Below are 22,004 nucleotides of genomic sequence, written 5' to 3'. Positions count from 1 at the left end.
TTTACAAAGTAAAAAAAGCTTCCTTAGAGGCCTCCACACTGCAAAATAAGAAATTTTTTCGTTAATTTCTTTCTAGTCGGTTGCGGTTACCAAAACGGTCCCACTAGCATTTTACATCCATTGAGCCCTGATGTCCGATTTTGACACCACACCTCTAAATCGATTAATACTCGCACCACAAGCTTTAAATTTTTACTGCGTGGTTATGGGGCCTTAGGCACTGTAAAAACGCGGAGCAAAAAAATCTACGGCCAAAATAAAAAATCCAGGGCCGAAAGGGTTAATTAGTGCACCGGCGATATGTTGAAGTGTCGACTTGTTTTTATTTTTTCATCTTCGCTACTGCCATATAATGATCCCCTGGGCCTTGGCCAAGCGGTGTGCACAGCTTTCAGCCCACGGTGACCAACGAGATTTTTCTCGTGAATAAATTGCTTTAACTGATTGATTGATTGATTGATTGATTGATTGATTGATTGATTGATTGATTGATTGATTGATTGATTGTTTGATTTATCGATCTGACCATTGTACCGACTCCTGTTCTTCACCTACCCATTCTGACTTTGCCCGCATCTCCTGCTCCGGCCATAGTCGACGCGTCCGCTGAGTCCGTCGACGCCAGTCTAGCCACACCGCAAAGCGACCAGCTTCTTTGCTTACTGGACGAGTTTCGCCCCTCTTTCGACGTAGCTCAAAGCCGACTGGGTCACACGTCTACCCACCAGATCGACACCGGAGCCCACATGCCGCTGTATAACATACCGCTTTTGGGCGGCCGAACGACAGATCATTGAGCATCAGGTGGACATGCCTCAGCGAGGAGTAATTCAACATTACACCCTTAGGAAAAGGCGACAAACAGGGGGCGAGAGGTTAGTCTTGTTGGGGACTAACTGACCTGCCATTCGTCCTTTTCGGGACTAACTGCAAGGGATCTAACTGTTGGTCCCCTTAGAAAGCGGTGCAACAGTTAGTCCCCGGGAGCGTTTAATGAAAAAATGTAAACGACGCGCGATTTCCAGCGTAATTTAGAGCGGGCTAGTTTCCAACACAGCTTGACACATATAAAAACGATAAAGTAAACAGATAACACACATGAACTCGAGAAAGGACGACGTAGGACAAGCGCAGGAGTGCGCTTGTCCTACGCCGTTCCTTAGCTGTGTGTGTGTTTTTTCGGCGCTACTGTTTTCCTTTCTCGAGTAGAATGAACCATCTAGCCCCAATAGTTCTTCTAAACACACATGAAAACACCGGGATTCGAACCGACCACTTTTGGATTAGGAGCAGAGCGCGGATATGGCTAGGCCATTACAGTATACGGTGCGAGGTAGAAATAAAAGCCTTATACGCGAAACACACACATTGCCTGTCTTTGCCGCTCGCATTGTTGTCAAACGTTTTGCTGTTGAGAACACAGTATGGTGAATTTGCTGTCATATGCTTCTGCAACAAGCTGCGTTAAGCTTTAATGCTCACGCACAGCGATCTAAAACGCATTTTGGCCAAAAAAGAACTGCTGAACTGTGTGTACATACGACCGGTACTTCACAACCACAACACTTATTTTCTTTCCGTTTCGTTTTTTTTTTTTTGCGTATAAGGTGGGCTTATTTCAGGCAGTTGGCAGCTGCACACTACGGCCTGTTGAAAACAAATATAGAAGGCCATGGTTCACTTCGTTTTTTGTTACTGGCGGACAGCGGTGAGAGGGAATTTTCTGCTTGCCACTCACCGTTTCGCTGAGTGTCGCCGATACTTACACTGAATCATAAGCTAGTAAACAAATGGAAACGATATGAAACTACGTGTACTTGCTCAACCCTAACCTTTACAACTCACATTCGACACGTATTGAAGCTCGCTGCATTTGATTATGCAGTTGCACTGCTACGAGTCGTTTCGGTTGCACGAAGCCTTTTTATCGCACAAAAGAGTCTATCCGCTTCGTCACGCGCAGCGGCTCTGCTCTGACTTGCCTCAGACGACATCCTGCGCTTCAAAAATCGAGTACTATTGCAGTCGTGGTCTTCTCGCGCGATTTTCGCGTGCTGCTATGCTCCGATTCACCCTCTGTTTATCGGCAATTAGTCGGTCGAAGTTTGCGCACGGCACGCATTTGTGGCAAGAAGAGTGTCGTGTGCAAATTTAAGGACTAACGAGCCGCTCTGGGGAATAAAGTTGCCTTTACTCTTCCTTGGACCGGTTTTTTTTTTTTCGTATAGTGTACAATAGTCCTTGGGCCTCTCCTGTCGTTTCAGTCGAGAAAAAAAGATTTAACAGTCCCATTCTGTGTCCATTACCGGCATTTTAACAAGATCGTCCGCAAAGACGTTTATCCGCTGCCCCGTATCCATGATGCTCTTGACTTCCAACAGGGCGAGGAATCATTTTCATCTTTAGACCTGCGATCAGAGTATTGGCAGGTCCCTGTGGCTGCCCGCGCCAAGGCGGCTTTTGTTACACCGGGTGGTCGGTACGAATTTAACGTCACTCGAGCGCAGGATGGACGCGGCCTGAAGTGGAAAGCGTGCATCGCCTACTTAGACGACATTGTCGTCTAAGTAGCACATGCGCGTTATTGTCATCTAAGTTGAAGCGGGGCTCCAATTTCATCTCAAACGGTGTGGCTTTGGCACCCGCCAACTGACAATTTTAGATGACGTCGTCTCTAAGGATGGCGTGCTTCCTGACCCAGCCAGACTCCATGCCTTCACTGAATTCCCCAAGCCGACAACTCAGAGGGAACTTCGAAGTCTTTGCGATGTTTCCTCCGAAATTTTTTCTTCCATAGCCGCACCACTGAAGAACCTTATTCGCAGCGCCAACGCCCCCCCCCCCCCCCCCCCCCCCCCCCCCCCCCCCCCCCCCCCCCCCCCCCCCCCCCCCCCCCCCCAAAATTCACGCCGATGCCTGTGGCGTTGGCCTCGGTGCTGTCCTTACGCAACGGAAACCCGGATTGAACGAGTATGTTGTTGCTTACGCGAGCCGTGCTCTTACAGAACCGGAATCCAACTACTCGAGCACCGAGAAAGAATGCTTGGCCATCGTTTGCGCGATCAGAAAGTAGCGCCTATACGTTTACGACCGCCCTTTCGACACAGTCACGGAGCATCATTCCATGCGTTGGATGGCCTCCTTAGAACCCCCTACAGGCCGCCTCGCTCATGAGCCCTACGCCTACAAAAATACGATATGCCTGACATCTATCGCTCCGGCCGAAAACACAACGGCGCCGACGCTTTGTCCCACTCCCCACTGCCGCCTGACGATGTCTGCCACTCGCCAGTCGGTTGCGCTTCGCTGTCGTTTCCGACAGATACAATGGGCGGCAAGCAACGAAAGGACCCCTGGGTAACTTCTCACGCACGTTTTCTGTCCAATCCCTCAGCAGCACACTTGTCCTACGCCGCCAGGCTGCCCACTTCGCCATTCGTGGCGGCCTCCTGCACTGCCGGAACTACGTCGCTATCGGTCGGAAGTGGCTGCTTGTCATCTCTTCCCATTTACCGCTAGAATCCCCCCAAAAAAATTTCTGTGCTTCTGTGCACGACATTCTGCGTCCTTTTTCAAAATGAAGCCCAGTCTGTCATGATGGTGCTTTTAAAACATACACACGACTCCGTCTCCGCTATTATTGGCGCGGCATGTCCACCTACGTAAGCAAGCACGCCAACCCATGCCCTTATTGTCAACGTCGCAAGCCCAGTCCTCACCACTCCACTCCCTTTGCCCTTCCCGTCCTTTTGGCCAAATGTTTTAAGGCGGAAGCCTTTAATGCCTCATCGTTGTAAGCAGAAGTTGTTGACAGAAATGCCACGCTTTTCAATTGGTCGAAACGGTCGTGACGTCACAGCGCGCGAATTTAAAACGGGGCCAATTGTACTTTGGCTAGTAACCATGCAAGTAATTGGGCATGAGTTGAGTTAATTGATTAATTATCTAATTAGCCTAACTAATCTTTCTAGTCCGGTCACATAAATAAATAAAACCGATAAGGAAACTGGTCGAGCTCGGGAATCGAACCCCGGTCTCCGGAGTGCAAGACGAGCACGCTACCACTCCGCCATGCCAGTTTTTTTTTTACTTTATTTTCGAGACTGACATGAAAACAAATAAAAACACTTCAGCTACACTTGAGCTGATACGGGTGAAGTTAAAATTTCTTACGTTTCACTAGATCATCTAGTAGCGTTACCCACTGGGGTGGGTCACGCTGCGCCTGGTAACATTCCCGCAGATAAACAGCACTTTCAACAAAGTTCTCACGTGTACTAAGAGTGCTTATATCCGCATGCCTTACTTGCATTCGCGTTTTCCACAAGCTGTGGAGGCCAAGAAGCATTAATAAGTCATAGGGTACCTCTTTGCGATCAACTGGTAGAAATTAGATACCATAAGGGTGCAGTGGCAGTTCTTTCTTGATGGTTCTCTGCAGGACATCCCAGAAAAATATGGCGACCCAGCAGTCTAGGAAAACATCTTCAATTGTCTCCGGCTGCTTACATAACAGGCAATTTGTTGTCCATGGGACAAAGATTCCTTTTTCATGTAGCCAGGTCTTAACGGGTAGTGTATTAGAGTGCAATTTGAAAAAGAATGTTTTCACTGTCGGCCGGACCGGCATCTTTTTCACCCGTTTTAAAATATCCTGCCCTGGGCCTCCACGGCAAAGTGCATGATACAAAGGTGGCGGCAGCATAATATCAACCAGATCCTTATACAGCTTCTTTTTGGGAACGTTATACAGGTATTCTAGTGAAAAACGCACTTCCAACAACCTGAAGGAAAGGGCAACCACACGCAAATATCCGTTTACAGCACCACACATGTTTTCACACGATGACACTATGATTCCGGGGAGCAGCCTTTGCAACCCCATTTGCATAACAGTTCTCAAAAATATCTCATTTTGATCACGAAGGAAAATAAAGCGCGACACCACTTGACGCAAAAACAAATGAACCAGTCCAACGCCACCGCTTTTGACTGAAATAAACAATTTTGTTCGCCTGGTTTTCTCCCAGGTCGACGCCCAAAGAAAAACTGCAAACACTCGATGGATTTTTTGAATATTGTTGCGCGACGCACAGAGCACATTCATCACGTACCATATCTTAGAAATCAAGAAAACATTGCACACAAAACCACGTGAAAAGATTGACAGCTGCCTTCCTTGCCACGCGTCCGCTTTCTCTCTTGCCTTTAACGTCTCCTCGTTCCAGTGTGTGCTGGGATCGCGATAACTATTTAGGGGCACCCCAAAGTGCCGCGTCGGCAAGTCAGTCCATTGCAGTCGAGAAAAAAAATCTGGTGAAACATCCCATTCCCCATGCCAATATCCGGAGCTTTTTCCCCAGTTTACCTGACATCCAGTTTGGTCGCAGAACTTTTCGACCACATTCGTAGCTTCACGAATGCTGTCTCTGTGCAAAATACCGCTATGTCGTCCGCGTATGCAAGGATTTTCACTTCAGCTGCCTGAAGCTTGAATCCAGAAATGCAGTCACTGTTAAGAATGGCCAAGCACAATGGCTCGAGATATACTGCAAAAAGCAGGGGAGAGAGCGGGCATCCTTGTCTCACCGACGAGCGTACCATCAGGCTGTTGGTAAGTTCGCCGTTAACTATAATTCGTGTCGTACAATTTGCGTAAGCCATTTTTACCCCTTCTACTATTACGCTACCCTTATAAAAATGGTCTATAGACTTTCTATAGACTTTTTATAGACTCTATAGCCATCCTATAGACTTTTCCTTTTGTCTATAGACAGTCTATAGAAAATCTATGGACTAAAGTCTATAGCTGTTTCAATTTCCTTTTGTCTATAGACGGTCTATAGACTCTCTATAGACTAAGGTCTATAGCCGCTTCAATTTCTTTTCGTCTATAGACTGTCTATAGACCCTCTATAGACTAAGGTCTATAGCTGCCACAATTTCCTTTTGTCTATAGACTGTCTATAGACTCTCTATAGACTAAGGTCTATAGCTGCCTCAATTTCATTTTGTCTATAGACTGTCTATAGACATTTTATAGACTAAAGTTGTGGGCAATTCCTCTGCGCGGGGACGCACAGGCAGTCACTCGAGGCAGGACTTTGTACAAAAGGTTTATTCTCACATCAGGGGGGCCGGTCGTCGTCGTGGCAGCTGGGTCAGGTGGTCCTTTTGCAGGGCTGGTCCGAGAGCGAGAGAGAGCGCGAGCCTGCCCGGTCTCGCCTTATAAAGGCTTTCTCCCAGCCTCGCTCCCCCCGCCCCCCCACTCGGGAAGAAGGGGTCCGAGGCTACCCGCGGTGAGCGGCGCGAGATTTGACTTGCCCGCGAGCAGACCCTACATCTCCCCCCCCCTCAAACGTCCGTCCCGGGGTCCGCCAGTAGGCGTTCGATGACCTCCGGGTCCGGGTCCATAGAGTCGTCGCAGGGGGGAGGGGTGCTCGCCGGGGGGCCGCTCACCGCTGGCTGGACGGGCTCCTCACGAGCCGCCTGGGGGAGCGAGGCGCCTGGCTCCGCTGGGGGCCCTGCCGGCAGCGCCCTCCAAAGCTCCTCGGCACTAAACACGGCCGGGGACTCCTGGTCCCTCTCCTCCAGGGTCAGGCCGCGGAAAGGCAGCGCCACTTCCTGGAGGTCACCGCCGCGAAGGGGCTGCGCCTGGTCCCGCCACCTGGACCGCGCGCAGTAAGAGATGGCCGCTCCGTTGGCGACCGTGGTCCAGGTGGCCACGTGCCGCAGGACCCTGGGCCGCTTGGGTTGCGGCGGCTCGGCGGCCGAAGCGCCGGCTGGGTGCTGAGGGGGGCCCTGCGCCTGGTCGTCACTGGCCCTCTTGCGTTGGCCTGCACCACTGGGAGGTGCTCTCCAGTGGTTAGGCATGTGGTTTGGCGGGCGGTGGGGGCCACCGCGGCCGTGGAACCTGCGCCACTCGCGCGGCTCTAGCCGCCAGCCGGGTGGCGCGCCTTGATGGCGGCCACCGTTCGACGGTGGTCTGCCTTGCCTTCTGGAGTCCGAGCCACGGGCGTCGGTCCGCTGGAGCTTCCTAGAAGACATACTGAGAGGGCGAGAGCACTGCGAGTGATAATTGATCGAGAGACACGGGTGCTACCTGGTCCTCAGGTTGTAGCGTCGGTTGCGAACCGCACCGCTACCTGCTCGTCCTCCCGGGGGTGAGATCGCCGCATCGCGCTGATTTTCCACCGCTTCGCAGCCATCGTCCTTGCGAAGGTGGAAAGCCTTCAAATCAGCGACATGCACCGGACCGGCGGTTTCGCCGTTTGTCAACAACCGCAACTGGTAGGTGAGCGGCGTAGTCCGTGTCATAACTTCGTACGGCCCAGCCCACTTGTGCGCTAGCGACGCGGCGAAACCGCGCGCTGCGTTACTAAGTGGGTGCGTTCTCTTGAGTACTAAGTCGCCCGTGTTGAAAACAACGTGACGGCGACCTTTGTTGTACTGATCCGCCTGCTCCATGCGCGCGACATCGAGGTTTTCGCGGGCTGCGCGCTGCGCTGCCTCCAAGCGCTCCCGGAGCCTTGCCGCGTACTGCGAAAGCGGAGGGGGCGCAGGCCCCGCCGCGTCGAGTAGGGCATTCTCTAGCGGAAAAGCGAGCTCTCTCCCAAAATTCAAGTAAGCGGGTGTAATACCCACTGACCTGTTCACGGTTGTCCTTGTAGCGAACGCCAGTTCGGACAGCCGCGCGTCCCAATCTCTGTGCTGCTCGGTCGTCGCGACCAGCATGCTCTTCAGATTTCGATTCACCCGCTCGGTTATGTTGCTCTGAGCGTGGTAGGGACTCGTTCTCCTGTGGCGGATTTGAAGCGCCCGACAAGAGTCTACAAAGACTTTGCTTGTGAAATACGAAGCATTGTCTGTAATCAGGTCGGAAGGGAAACCGAAACGAGTGAAAGTCTCCAACAGTTTTTCCCAAATTCGTTCCGACACAAGCTTCCTAAGGGGGAAAACCTCAACCCACTTGGAATAGTGGTCCGTTATTACCAGGATGAATTGGTTTCCGCGCGCGGACCGAGGGAGGGGTCCCATGATATCGCACGCGACCACTTGCCACGGGTAGTTGCTAACTACCGCCTTCATCATGCCAGCGGGCTTGCCCGCCCGAGGCTTGGCTACCTGGCATACCGGGCAGGTACGGGCGTATCCCAGCACATCCTTTCTCATGCCTGGCCAGGTCGCGACACGGCATAACTTGTCGTAAGTCTTACTGCCGCTGCCATGGCCTGCCAGCGCTGAGTCATGGAAGTACTGCAGGAACCGTTTCCGCAACCTTCTCGGGACCACGACTCGGAAAGGGGATGCTATCGCCTCTTCCTCGTCAAGTTGGGGGATGTAGCGGAGCAGCAAGCCATCATCGCCCAGCAGATACGCGTCGTACTTGCCCTCAGCGTTCCCGGTGCAAGCTGCGCTGCTCTCAAGCTCCTTCAGCACCCGCTGGCAAAGACCGTCTGCTTTCTGGGCCTCGATCAGCTCTTCTCTACTGACCGCTACTCCCCAAGACAGATTTCTTTCTGCCTCGCTCCTAGGCAGGCGAGCGGTCGCCGCCACGAGCTGCTGTGTTTCCCTTCCGTCACAGCACCGTGCGGGACCTTTGTCCGTCTCCTCTTTCTCCAAACCGGGCGCGACACTCCCGGCCGCCCTCTCCTCCTCTCCAACAGCGGTGACGCCGCTTTTTACAAAGCTGGGCTGCGCCTCTGAAGCGCTTCCGCCAGCATTCCACGGTGCGCGCGATAAAGCATCGGCCACCTTGTTCAAGCTGCCCCGGCGGTACTCGATGGCGTACGCGTAACGTTACAACGTCAGCGCCCATCTCGCGAGTCTGCCTGCGGGGTTCTTGAGCCTCTTTAACCAAGACAATGCCTGATGATCTGTCTGCACGGTGAAGACCGCTCCGTCTAGGTACATGTCGAACTTCGACAATGCGAACATGATCGCCAGGCATTCCTTTTCGGTCACGGAGTAATTCCGCTCCGCCGATGTGAGCGTGCGACTAGCGAACGCGACAGGGCGCAGTTTGCCCTCGTGTTCCTGTAACAAAACAGCTCCAATACCGTAGTCACTAGCGTCTGTCTGCAAGACAAACTGCTTGTTCAGGTCGGGGAGGCGCAGACTAGCGGTATTCGCTATCGCGCGAGCCACGGCAACAAATGCGTCACTCTGTTCCTTGCCCCAGACCCACTTCGAGCCTTTACGCAACAGCAGGTTCAGCGGCCTTGCAAGCTCCGAACAGCGCGGGATGAATTGCCTGTAGAACGCAACCATCCCCAAAAACCTCTGCAAGCTTTTCACATCCATGGGGCAGGGGTAGTTCAGAATTGCCTGCAGTTTGTCATCATTCGGTCTCAGTGTGCCATCATCCACGACAAAGCCCAAGAGGTTCACTCTCTTCGATGCCAACTGCACTTTCTTTGGATTAATGGTTAGACCGGCACGTCTCATTCTATCGAGAACGGAATTCAGGTGAATGAGGTGCTCCTCGAACGACTGTGAGAATATCACAACGTCGTCGAGGTACGCCATGGCGTAGTTGAACCTTGCATCGCCCAGCACGATGTCCATCAGTCGCATGAACGTGCTCGGGGCGTTAGACAAACCAAACGGGAGTCGAGTAAATTCGAAGAGCCCGCGGTGGCAGGTGAATGCGGTTTTCTCAATGTCACCTTCGGCCACCTCAATCTGCAGGTACCCTCTGCTTGCATCTAGGACTGTGAAGAACCTTGCGTTCCCTAACGCGTACATCACAGCCTCGATCGACTGAAAAGGGTACGCAACCGTAGGCGTCAGTGAGTTGAGCTTACGATAATCAACACACAGCCTGACCGATCCATCTTTCTTCGGCGCTAGAACCACTGGTGACGCCCAGGGACTTTGTGAGGGTCTCACCGCACCGGTATCAATCATCTCGTCAAGGGCACAGTCGAGAAGCTGCCTCTTATGCGCACTTAACGGCCTCGGGTTACACCTGAAAGGGCGCGTATCACCCGTCTGAATCTCGTGCTGAAGCAGGTCGGTTCTGCCCGGTTTCTCCGTGAAGCAATCCGAAAACGGGAGTAAAGTTTCCGCGAGCCTTCGGCGCTGACTATTGAGTCCAGAGAAAGACGAAATAATCGCTTCTAACGGGCCACCGTCTCTCAGCGTCTCGAGGGAGCTCACCTGCCTTTCTGTCGCACAGGTGTGGACAACCACCTTTTGTGCAGGACAGCCGGGCAAGGATGCGCTTTCGAAGGGAATGAGGGGGGCGAGCTGGCTGTAACGATAGCCATTCTCCCCCATGTCGAGCACAATGCCTTCGCTCGAGAGAAAATCCCTTCCCAGAATTACTGGTATCGACAAGCCAGGCAGATAGACGAAGCGATGTCTCCGCTTTCTACCGTCAAAGCGCATCGTAAGACGCACTGCTCCCTTTGCCTTTGCCGCCCCAGCTGCTAAGCTTAACGGGGTTTCGGCCGGTCTGACTCGGATGTTACCTATCCGGCAGGCCTCGTACACCTCGTCACCGACCAGTGACAGCGTTGAGCCCGTGTCTACGAGACGATGCAGAGTAGCATCGACCCGCTAACTGCACTAGCATAAAAGGGCTTGAGCGCGGAACGACTCCCTGAGCTCTACAGGCGAGCGGGACAAAGGCCTCCCTGTCGCCGGCGCGGGAGTTCTTTTCCTGACTAGCGCCTTGACAACCATGAAATTCTCCCGCTGACGGTGAAAGGCCGCTGCCACCAGACATCACCGCCAGCGCCTGGCGTTTCCCTGCATACGCCTAGCTTGGCATTCGCGTGCCACGTGGCCGGGCTGGTTGCAATTCCAGCAAAGCCGGTCGTTCACCCGCCGCGTGGACGGAGGACCCCTCGTTCCACGAAGCGGTTGGGGACGACTCTCCCCTTTCTCCGCGCATTCCTGACGCTCGCTCGGCGCGTGGCCTGTGAGGCCGGCACGACGCCGCTGCTCGAATGCGTACGGGTCAAGCGCGCGAGGGACAACAGGGGGTTCCGCCTGCCTTTCCACGGCCATTACCTCGGCGCGCCGAGCCCTCATCGCGCATTCTCGGCCTCCATCCCATGCGCATCCCGGTTCTAGCGATTCGGCCGGCCTGGGGGGCGACTGGTAGCGCAGTTCGGCCAGTAAATCCGCCTGCACGGTTTTGGCCTCCTGCGCTAGGGCCTCGAGGTTTGTAAAACTGCGGCCCCGCAGATACGGCTTGAAGCGTGGATGGCACTGCCTGATCACACGCGCAACCTGATCTCGGTCGGTTGCCGTCGGGTCTGCCCTCTTGTACAGCTCTTGCATTGCGCGTACGTACTCGAGGAGGCTTTCCTCTGGGTGTTGGGTGCGCAACGCGAGCTCCTCCAGCATCCGGCGCTCATAATCAGGCGGCAAGAACTCGGCGCGGAAACGGTCTTTGAAGTCCGCCATCGACTGGAAAGTCGGCTGGCAGCGCCTCCACCGCGCCGCGCTCTCGACGAGTGCTACAGGCAGGACCTGCCCTAGCATTACGTCATCTGGGGCGCCCAGAGCCGTCTGGTAGTCCTCGAGTTGTTGTAAAAACTCGTGGACTGATTTCGCGTCCGTGTACCCGGAAAAGGACGGGACCTCCATATTTATCCGCGGGCGCGATGCTGTCGCCGATGCTACCGATGCTGCGGCCTGGTTGGCGCCAGCCACCGAACCGAGCTGACGGGCTAATGCGGCAAACATCTCAGTCACCTGCCCCATTACGGCCGCCGCGTCGGCCGTCTCACTACCGGCTGCCCCGCCATCCAAAGCCGTGGCTGAAACATCCTTTCTGGGAGGCATAGTTCGCGCTAACTGTCCGGCCGCACCGGCTAACTGCTCATGGCAACAAGAACATTCACATACACAACAATCTATCTACAAACACGCGGAAATACACTACAGAAAACGCCCGAAAACTACATAAATAACACAAAACCCCTAACAAATTTACAACACTACACAAGTCGCTACCCCGCGAACATTCCGCCTGACCCGCTCCTTAACCCTATCGGTCCGGCGTGGCCCCGAACAGAGGGCCTGCCACGAGTCTGGCTGCACGTCCCAAAATCGGCAGAGAAATCGTCCACAAGGTGTTAATTAAAGCCGCACGTTGGGCGCCATTATTTGTGGGCAATTCCTCTGCGCGGGGACGCACAGGCAGTCACTCGAGGCAGGACTTTGTACAAAAGGTTTATTCTCACATCAGGGGGGCCGGTCGTCGTCGTGGCAGCTGGATCAGGTGGTCCTTTTGCAGGGCTGGTCCGAGAGCGAGAGAGAGCGCGAGCCTGCCCGGTATCGCCTTATAAAGGCTTTCTCCCAGCCTCGCTCCCCCCGCCCCCCCACTCGGGAAGAAGGGGTCCGAGGCTACCCGCGGTGAGCGGCGCGAGATTTGACTTGCCCGCGAGCAGACCCTACAAAGTCTATAGATCGTTCAATTTCCTTTTGTCTATAGACGGTCTATAGACTCTCTATAGACTGAAGTCTATTAATACCTCCATTTCCTTTCGTCTATAGACGGTCTATAGACTCGCTATAGCCTAAAGTCTATAGCCGCCTCAATTTCCATTTGTCTATAGACTGTCTATAGACTAAAATCTATAATTGCTTCAATTTTCTTTCGTCTATAGACGGTCTATAGACTCGATATAGACTTAGGTCTATAGCTGCCTCAATTTCCTTTTGTCTATAGACTGTCTATAGACTAAAGTCTATAACTGCTTCAGTTTCCTTTCGTCTATAGACGGTCTATAGACTCGCTATAGACTAAGGTCTATAGCTGCCTCAATTTTCTTTTGTCTATAGACTCTCTATAGACTAAAGTCTATAACTGCTTCAATTTCCTTTCGTCTATAGACGGTCTATAGACTCTCTATAGACCAAGGTCTATAGCTGCCTGAATTTCTTTTCGTCTATAGACGGTCTATAGACTCTCTATACACTACGGTCTATAGCTGCTTCAATTTCCTTTCGTCTATAGACGGTCTATAGACTCTCTATAGACTACAGTCTACAACTACCTCAATTTCCTTTCGTCTATAGACTGTACACTATAGATAGTCTACTGCCTATAGACCAGTCTATAACAATCGTAATTTTATCTATGTTCGATACACTGACTTTCGGCTAAGTCCAGAACAATGTCAATTTCTTTTTGCACTGCATGTTGAGGGGACCTGCATCTAGTGACCGCAACTATGTCGGGAGTCCCTCACCTCCTTCGCTATTACGGAAATTAAAAAGTATTGCGTAAGGCCATTACAACACCCTCCTGTATATTGTTTTCAGGAGCATTGACAAGCTCCTTTTCGTTATACCATGACGTATATTGTCAATACAATTAGATATTTAATGCTAACAAGTAAGCCGAGGAAAGGCAGCCGTTCTTGAAGTAAGGGCGCCCGCAAACTGTACTACATCGAACGAATACGCGGTCCCTTAAAGGAATCGCTCTACACAATTCGACTCCATCTTTCGATCGTTACTGTCCAACGCGCTGAAATCAGGAACATTTCATCAACGGTTCTACATTTCTCTTTAAAACGTCCTGAAATTAAAGGGGGAAATACGGGTGTGAGAATTCAAGGAAGCGCCCATCCCTTAGAAACATCTTAGATTAATCTCAAAGAGCCTGGTCCTCTGTGCGATTAACATCTGCCATTTCTACCTTTGCAGTTTGTATTCAGGTGAATAAGTGCTGCGACGCAACAATCACAAAGCCAGTATTTTTTCCTTCCTACCCTTGGACCTGTTGCTTCGGAGCCGATGACACGCTGATGTGGCGCATATCAGTTTTCTAAACACGAACTCACGCAAAAAAGACGTTATGCTATGCAACCTTATAAATATTATTTGAGAATTGTACCACATACTATTCGGTGGGAGATGCGGCGCGTATACCGACAAGAAGTTAGATTTCGGTTCTGTTTTCACGAAAACAATAAGATTTTTAGAGGGTAAGCGAAGAATTTAAGCTTATAAACCAATTTCCTTCTGTGGTCTTGGATATCAGATCAAGCTGCACACTGCAAGAGTGCGAGCGATAAGGATACGACCGTGAAATGGGTTTCTGTTTCACGTTTTACCCATTTTACCGCGAGACGGCGGAAAATCATTCGGGCTGCAAACAACCCTGTGCGTGGCTGCATCAATGGCGTTGGCGTGTTTTTCGCAGATTACGTTTTCTTCAAAATCCAGCTTCATCGTCCGCTTAGGGTAAGTCTACACGTTTATATTTTATTAATTTGGTCTCCTAAACCACTCTAAGCAGAGCTGTGTGTGCAGAACAGATTATGTGCGCAGTTACAAACGTCCTATCTTCGTTTCTAAGGCGGAAGCCATCGGGTTCTCGACTAATGCCGCTTATCTCTGTCCCGCTGTCTTTACTAACGCGCGGAAAGGCAGTCTGTGCGATGCCCTTGATGATAAGCCGCTCCTCGCGAGCTGTCTACTAGATTTTTCGTGTTTCAAGGTAGATGCGCGGCCAGAAATGTCGTTTAGCCTGTGAATAACGGCCGAAATGGAACTGTGTTTTAGTTAGCGCCGTGTGAGCTCAATTTACTTTGCACCTCCGAAAACGTACTTACATACAGTCTCGTTCAGTGGTGGATTACATTTATTTTCTTATCTTTGTGTTATCGCCTGTCTGGACCATGGAGTGCTGTTCTTTTTGAGGTGTGCATTGCTTGCCAAGTATGGACGCTCGCTCGGTGCGCTCCGTGGACGCCGACGTTTCAGCAAAGGTGTCTTGTAACGCTATAGACTCGAGCGCGAGACGTTTCTCAAAGTTGTATTCAAGCGGCGCTGGAGGAATGCTTGTAGTGTGATGGGTGAATAAAATTCGTTGCCGGCGCGAATGGCCGGCGTGCTCTAACACTGCGAAGAACCCACGAGCTCCATCCCATCTCCCCTTCGTTGCACACGTATGGATTCGTCCGTGTCTGTCATCAGAGCCGTTGGCCGCCGCCGCTGGCTTGCGGGCACTTCATTTTGAAAGCTGGGTAAAGGTCGGCTCGACAAGAGGTGGCTTACATTTCGCTCCGAGTGGTTCGTTCATGAATCCCGCTCACGCGTGCACAGATTTCTCGAATACCATTTGCGCGAGAGGGAAAGTATGTGTTTCTGATTTCAGACAGCTACGTTACGAAAGCGCCGATGTGACTCGCCGCTTATTTGCGCCTAAAATTAAATTAAGCTCTCGTGTTATTATAGCTGCGCCTGTTGAAGGCGTTAATTGTTTCATTCATTGAAATACTTCCTACTTTGAGCACGTTCAATGCTTTCGCTGATTTTTCTAGCAGCGTTGGGTTAGGCTGCCTCCATGCAAGAAACACACCTCTTTACTGCGCTGTTGGAGCTGCACTTGAAGGAAAAACTAAGTGAATTTCAGACGGTATTTTGTCGTGACAGTAATTTGCTGTCTCAACCTCGCGACTGCTTTTGAAACGGCGCAGCTGCAGCCTCTGTGTGCTGTATTAGTTTTCTGAATAATGAGCGCGGCATGGAAGCGCTGCAACCCGCTTGTTTCTAAGAGCGCGCGCAGATGTACAAGTAGGCTGTTCCGTCTTTGTGCTTCAAGTTATTGGCGCAAATCTGTGGTGAACTGGTTGCTTCTGCCTGCTGGTTTTGTATAGCTTGTGCCCGTTTGAGTATCGGCTTACGTACACTCGGCCAAATCTTTAACTGGCTTAGGTGTTGCATCGCTAAATGCACCTTGTAAAAAGGTGCCTTTTGGCTACACTGCTGGCATATTCATGTTGTAATTTGACGCGTGAGATGGCATTTCATAGTTTCTTTTTGTTAATATAATGTTTGAGTGGAGTAGCTGCATGTTTAGATCAAAGTTATTAGAAATATTCATCGTCTGCCGCTACGAAGAGCCGAAACAAGCGGAATACGCAGCAACGGTTCTGGTAGCGCATTTGCACTAATCTGGGTAAACGACTTGTCTGCCGTGAAAGGAGTGGTAGTTTATCCAGAGGATGAGGCCATATGGACCAGATCTATTGCTGCGTATGGCGCTTGTTTCAGCTGTTCGTAGCGGCAGACGAATGTTTCTGATAACGTTGATCTAAACACGCAAGTACTGCACTCAAACATTATATGAACAAAAAGGAACCACGAAATGACATTTCACTCGTTTAATTACAGCATGAATACGCCAGCAGTGTAGCCAAAAGGCACCTTTTTACAAGGTGCATTTAGCGATGCAACACCAGAGCCAGTTAAAAATTTGGCCGGGTGTACAAGGCTTAATTCACGCAGGGTATTCTGAAGCGCTTCTTCTATAGCGGTCATAAGAATAAATGCTGCAATATTCTCCTTTTTGGATCCCTCTGGGTGCACTGAATCTGTATTTTATGGAGGTGACATTCTTAACAGCTCCTTGCGAGTCAATGCAGATATGTGGCACAATTGTTCGAAGTCTTCTGCTACAAATAGTGTAAAAGGATTGCCATAAAGAGATAAGTATTGGCTGTAACAGTATTGCCATACAGAAATCAATATCAGTACTGGATTCAGAGTAGAGTGTCCAGGGATTAGGGGTCTTTGTTACAATGTTTTATGACGACACTTATAATCTGTCGTGTATTTACTGAAATGATTGAGCCGGCGTGATAGCTCAGTGGCTATCATGTTCGTATGACAACCTGAAAGATGCAGGTTCGATTCCGGCCTAGGCGGTGGCATTTTAATAGAGGCAAAATGCTAGAGGCCTGTGTACTATGCACAGGTGACCGAAATTATTCCCCAGCCTTTCACTTCAGCGTCTCGTAGCCTGTGTTGCCTTGGGTCTTTAAACCCCATAAAACCAAACCAAAAGATCAAGATTGCCTTTCTAGAATGGCATAGCCAGGATATGCCTTGCATTGTAAAGCACATGTGTCGACATGGAATGGGAATTTTTTTTTTCAGTTCCTCTTATATTATTTTTTGCCTTTGTGCTGTACAGGTGAACATGCCCGGATGATTTACTGCAGACAACATGCCACAAGAATGCTTCTGAGGAAACTAGCCGGACTGTTACTTTCAACTTTTATGTTACTGTGGTGCATTCTTATGGTGCATGTATTGCATATTCCCAGCCTGGATAGCTTGGAAATAAACTAAATTTGTAAGTATATCGATTGTTTCATGTGTGAACTCTGTCTGGTGACCTTTTTCAAGGATTGTGGACAGTCTATAGGCAGTCTATAGATAATGGTCTACCAATAGTTGAGTAGACAGAGGTCTATAGACTGTCTATAGACAAAGGTCTATAGCACTGCCAGGCCACACACCTATGGAATGTCTATAGACAGTCTATAGACATATGTCTACTGGACCAGTAGACTTTTGTCTGTAGACTGTCTATAGACAGTAATCTACAGGAAGTCTACGGCCATAAGTCTATAGGTCGTCTACAGTCCGTCTATAGACAAGTGTCTATAGACGGTCTATAGACAGCTCTGTAGGAAATCTATAACCATAAGTCTATAGATCGTCTATAGACTGTCCATAGACATGTGTCTATAGACTTCCTATAGACCTATAGACTTTCAGTAGACATTTGTCTATAGACTGTCTATAGACAAAAGTCTACTAAAAGTGTATGGCCATAAATCTATAGACTGTCTATAGACCAGTCTAAAGGATTTGTCTATAGACAGTCTATAGACTTCATAGACTAAAGTCTATAGACAGTCTATGGGCTGTCTATAGAAATTTTTATAAGGGTACCCAGGTTGGCATGCTCTAGAATGGAGAAAAGAATGTGATGAGAAACACGGTCGAAAGCTTTTGCTAAATCTAGGTGCATCATAGCTACTTGACTGCCAAGCGCGTCAACGACCTTTGATGCTGCGACCTTTGATGCCACAGGTTTGATGCGGCCCAACTAACTTGGCGATTACACTTTGCAATCTGCTGGCTAAAATCTTCATGAACACCTTGTAATCCACATTTGTGAGGCTGATTGGTCTATAGGACCCCACAAACATACGTTTCTCCGTGTCATCAGTCTTTCGACACCCCGAGCAGCGTGGGGAGTGATGACAACGTCGCCATGGACACAAGCAAGGAAGAGGCCGCTATGACAGCTGCGAAGCGGTCGCATGACGAGAGCGTAGGCGAGAAGATGCCGCCTGATGGGGGCAATGATGAACCGCCGCCGAAGACATCGGGAGTCAGACGCTCGACGCTAAGGCCACGGCCGAACTTTTCGGCCGACACGCGGCAGGCGCGTAAACCGCCTCCGTAGCTCTAGTGAGACCGTGTTGGTGTGAATGTCAACTCTTCGTCGATCATCTTCAAGATGATCCAGCAGCGGCGATGTGTCTGTGTTCGAAAAAAAAAATCGGGGTTGCTCCTCCGACGTGCTTCCAATCGCCACCGGACGTTTCTTTGGGAGGCCGCATGGTCATGCGGACGATGCGGACCGTCCACCGACGAAAGCCACACCGACCACGGAGGTAGGAACGCGACGGCCAGAAGCGTGTTTTCTCTCTCTATAACACATGGTATTTAAGCTGGACACACCACTTCGTGTAGCCACACTGAATGTCAGAGGGCTTGGAGCAAAAAGGCGGCAGTACCAGCTTCACCGCCTCCTTTCAGACAATGATCTAGAACTGATAGCAGTCGAAGAGTCTAAGATAGAGTCAGAGGAACATGCCGGCCGCATGGTGGTTCCTTTTCAGGCAAAATTTCATGTGTGCGTTTGCCATTCTGTAGGTGCATCTGGTGGATGCATCTTATTTATTCGCAACATTTTGGGTATAGGCGTGGAGTCGGTTTTTTGTTGTGAAAGCGGCCGTCTTTTGGTTGTTGATTTCACCTTTTCGAACTTATGTTGGCGTGTTATTTGTGTATATGCTCTGAATGTGGACAGAGAGCGTTAGAATTTGTTTTGAATCCTTGGGGTCATGGTTCAAGTGCGACAAAATTTTGGTGGTTCTTGGGGACTTCAATTGCGTGTGCATGGCTGTTGACAGAGCTAAGTGCAGAAAATTCAGAGATAACAGTGCTGAAATGCTGAACGCATTTCTTAGTGACTACAGTTTAGAGGATATTGACAGTGTGTTCTCCACTGGGAGCTGTCCGGAATACACGCACTTTCAGCGCGATAGTCATGCGCGATTGGACAGAGTATATGTGTCAGTTGATCTTGTTCCCTTATACTCTAGTTATCATGTACAACCAGTGACTTTCAGTGATCATTGTCTTGTAAGTGCCAATTTTGGAAAAAAGAGCAGGAAAGCACGCTTTAACTGGCACCTGTGGAAACTGAATGCCAAACTTTTGGAGGATGAAGAGTTCGTGATGAAAATTAAGACTGATTTTGAGAACATTCTTATAGGCCAACCAGTTTTTTTTGCAATAGAATGGGAAAGATTCAAAGAGCATGTGAAGCTTAAAGCAATAGAAAGGAGCAGTGTGATTAGGTATAAAGAGAAAGAAAAAGAAAGAACCTTGCACGCTGAACTCGAATGCTTGCTGAACATGGAAAGCACAGCTCCTGGAATGTTCACAAAAGAAATCAGAGATGTGAAATGCGAACTGGAACGCAATGACACAGAAAAATATAAAGCTGTTGTCGTACGTGCAAGGTCCGAAAAATTGTGGGCAGGCGAAACGCCTACAAAGCGAGCGCGCGCGGACGAAAAACGGTACGCTTGCCAGGAAGAAATCAGAAAGATATGATACGGAGACGCAATTACCAGCGATCCAGGAGATATTCGGAACGCCTTTGTGGACCACTTCACAGAACTTTTTAGTAACAAGCGCCAGACTGTAGAAGGTTTTCATGTAAACTTCTTACAATTGATGCCAACACTTGACGATGAAATCAAGCAGCGCCTAGAGCTGCCAATTACCTTGCAGGAGATAGAAAAAGCAATAGACGACCTACCATCTGGGAAAGCCCCTGGGCCAGATGGGTTGAGTGCTATATGCTTCAAAACATTCAAACACTACGTCGCTCAACTGATGCTCAAAGTATTAACAGAAGCTTATGAAAATAATCAAGTTCCATTGTCTTTTACTACCTCCCACATTGTTTTAATTCCCACTCCGCCATGCCAGCTCGATGGTTTGGAATGAACAAAGGGGCGTCTGGTGAATACAGTGTCTTCGTTCACGCCCATCTTCCTCCCTGCTCGTTACGGCGAGGTTCAGGTGTCCACCGAGGTATGCGAGACAGATACATTTCCTTTCCTCAAAAACCAATTTACCGACGAGCAAGGCGCAAAACCGAACGGGCGATGGCGTTCTGTGGACTCCCTGGCAGCGTTGCAAGACGCTGTCGCGTTCCACTCTAAGAGGCGACGCTTAACATCGTAACCACACATCAGTGACACAAGCAGCAACACTGCGCTTAAGGCTTTCGCCTCACCGCACTTTAGGTCAACAAAGTGCTCCCTGAATTTTTGGATTGACCACTACGGACCGCTTCCTTACACTGCTGCCGGAAAACGCTCGGTTATTGTAGCCATCGACCACCCGACGCGTTGCAACGGCGCCACGAGTTGCATCTTTCATCACTTCGTTCTTCGCCATGCAGCACCCCGGAAACTGGTGAGCGACTGCGGGCGTGTCTTTCTCTCTGAGGTCGTGGAATCTATTCTGAATCAATGTATTATCACTCATCATGCCGCAACGGCCTCCCATCCGCAAACTAACGGCTTGACGGAACGGTTTAACCGAATCTTGTGCGATATGCTGTTCATGTATTCGTCTTCCGACCATTCTAACTGGAACAGGATCCTGCACTTCATCAGTTACGCCTACAACCCCGTCACGCGGACCGCCACGGGCTTCTCACAATTTTTGTTTCTTCTCCACGGGCGAGAACCCTTCTTCGCCACTCGATACTGTGCTTCCTTACCGGCCCGAGGAGTCTGAGTGCACCATCTTTTCACAAGCTTCCAAGCACGCCGAGGAGTGCCGTCCGCTCGCTCGGCCGTTAACGTCCGGAGAGCAGGGACGTCAAAAATTCTGCTTCGACACCACCCACTCAGCTGAGTTTTCTACCCGGCTCTGTCGCCGCGTGCCTTCTAACCCACCAGGCCTTATCTTCAAAACTTCTCCCCAAATATCACGTACCTTATCACGTCGTAGACCGCTTTTCTCCGGTCAGCTACATTGCACACCCAGCGACCCCCGCTACAGATCTACGCTGCAGTAAACGTGAGACTGTAACGTGTCCCGCCTGAAGCCGTACTATGACACGTGTATGTTGTCCCCCTAACTCGCCATAATAAATTCGCCTCCAGCCGAAGTTGATTGTACAGAGGAAGATGGGCAGCGCACGGCGCGAGATCGTTGCATTTATGGCCTGAGCTCCGACCGCCATTTTGGTTACCTCTCCTTACGCTGCTTTCTCTGTAGATCCCGTTAAAGCACCGGACGCGTAATTCGGAGGTCGTGGGTTCGGATCCCACCGGCGGCATTTGGTTGTTTTTTCTTCCGCTTTTCTAATCAATTAGCTTTAAGCGATAACATATTCAGTAACATTCTAAGCTGATCAACCCCACAAAATAAATAAATTTAAAGAAATCTCCTGTGTCCCTTGGTTTCTGTGGCTGTTGGCATCTCTCATACTTATAACGACCCCCTCATTCCCCTTCCCTTGCTTGCTTAATTGCTTAGCAAGGGCCTCGGTTCTGGCAGCCTTGACGCCATAGGAAGCATAAGAGGGTTCTCATACAGCTTCCACCCTCGTCGTTCGATGACGTTCCACGTCACACCAGCGGTAACTCAGGATGTACTACGTCCGCCGCTTATGAACGTGGGTGGCGCTGATGAACACCCTCAAGGTTAGGTTACATGTAAAACATAAATACCCCCGAAAGCAGATCAGACAGCCGTCGCCGTAGCTCAGCGGTAGAGCACCGGACGCGTAATTCGGAGGTCGTGGGTTCGGATCCAACCGGCGGCATTGGTTGTTTTTTCTTCCGCTGTTCTAATCAATTAGCTTTAAGCGATAACATATTCAGTAATATTCTAAATTGATCAACCGCACAAAATAA

The 22,004-nt window shown here is 50.3% G+C and overlaps 2 protein-coding genes across 3 annotated transcripts in view; both read right to left on the bottom strand.

Annotated features, from left to right (window-relative positions):
• The window catches only part of LOC149324979 (uncharacterized), a 119,964-nt gene that overhangs the window by 73,056 nt on the left and 24,904 nt on the right, over nucleotides 1-22,004 (bottom strand). The window lies entirely within an intron of this gene.
• On the bottom strand, nucleotides 6,158-7,792 carry LOC149324980 (uncharacterized). The gene is made up of 2 exons (XM_089563283.1): nucleotides 7,649-7,792; nucleotides 6,158-7,539 (listed from the first exon to the last, which is right to left on the bottom strand). Exon 2 carries the CDS (start codon nucleotides 7,045-7,047, stop codon nucleotides 6,355-6,357), a length of 693 nt encoding a protein of 230 aa, XP_089419409.1. The 5' UTR covers nucleotides 7,048-7,539; nucleotides 7,649-7,792; the 3' UTR covers nucleotides 6,158-6,354.

Source organism: Amblyomma mixtum, chromosome 10, assembly GCF_055824585.1.
Source record: "Amblyomma mixtum isolate Tamu chromosome 10, ASM5582458v1, whole genome shotgun sequence".
NCBI classification, from domain to species: domain Eukaryota; kingdom Metazoa; phylum Arthropoda; class Arachnida; order Ixodida; family Ixodidae; genus Amblyomma; species Amblyomma mixtum.
The sequence above is the reverse complement of the archived record's forward strand: the minus strand, read 5'-3'. Positions and strand labels throughout refer to the sequence as shown.

What these genes read in the sequence shown, in the direction of transcription:
- LOC149324980 (XM_089563283.1), bottom strand. Translation starts at nt 7,047, where the DNA reads ATGTCTTCTAGGAAGCTCCAGCGGACCGACGCCCGTGGCTCGGACTCC.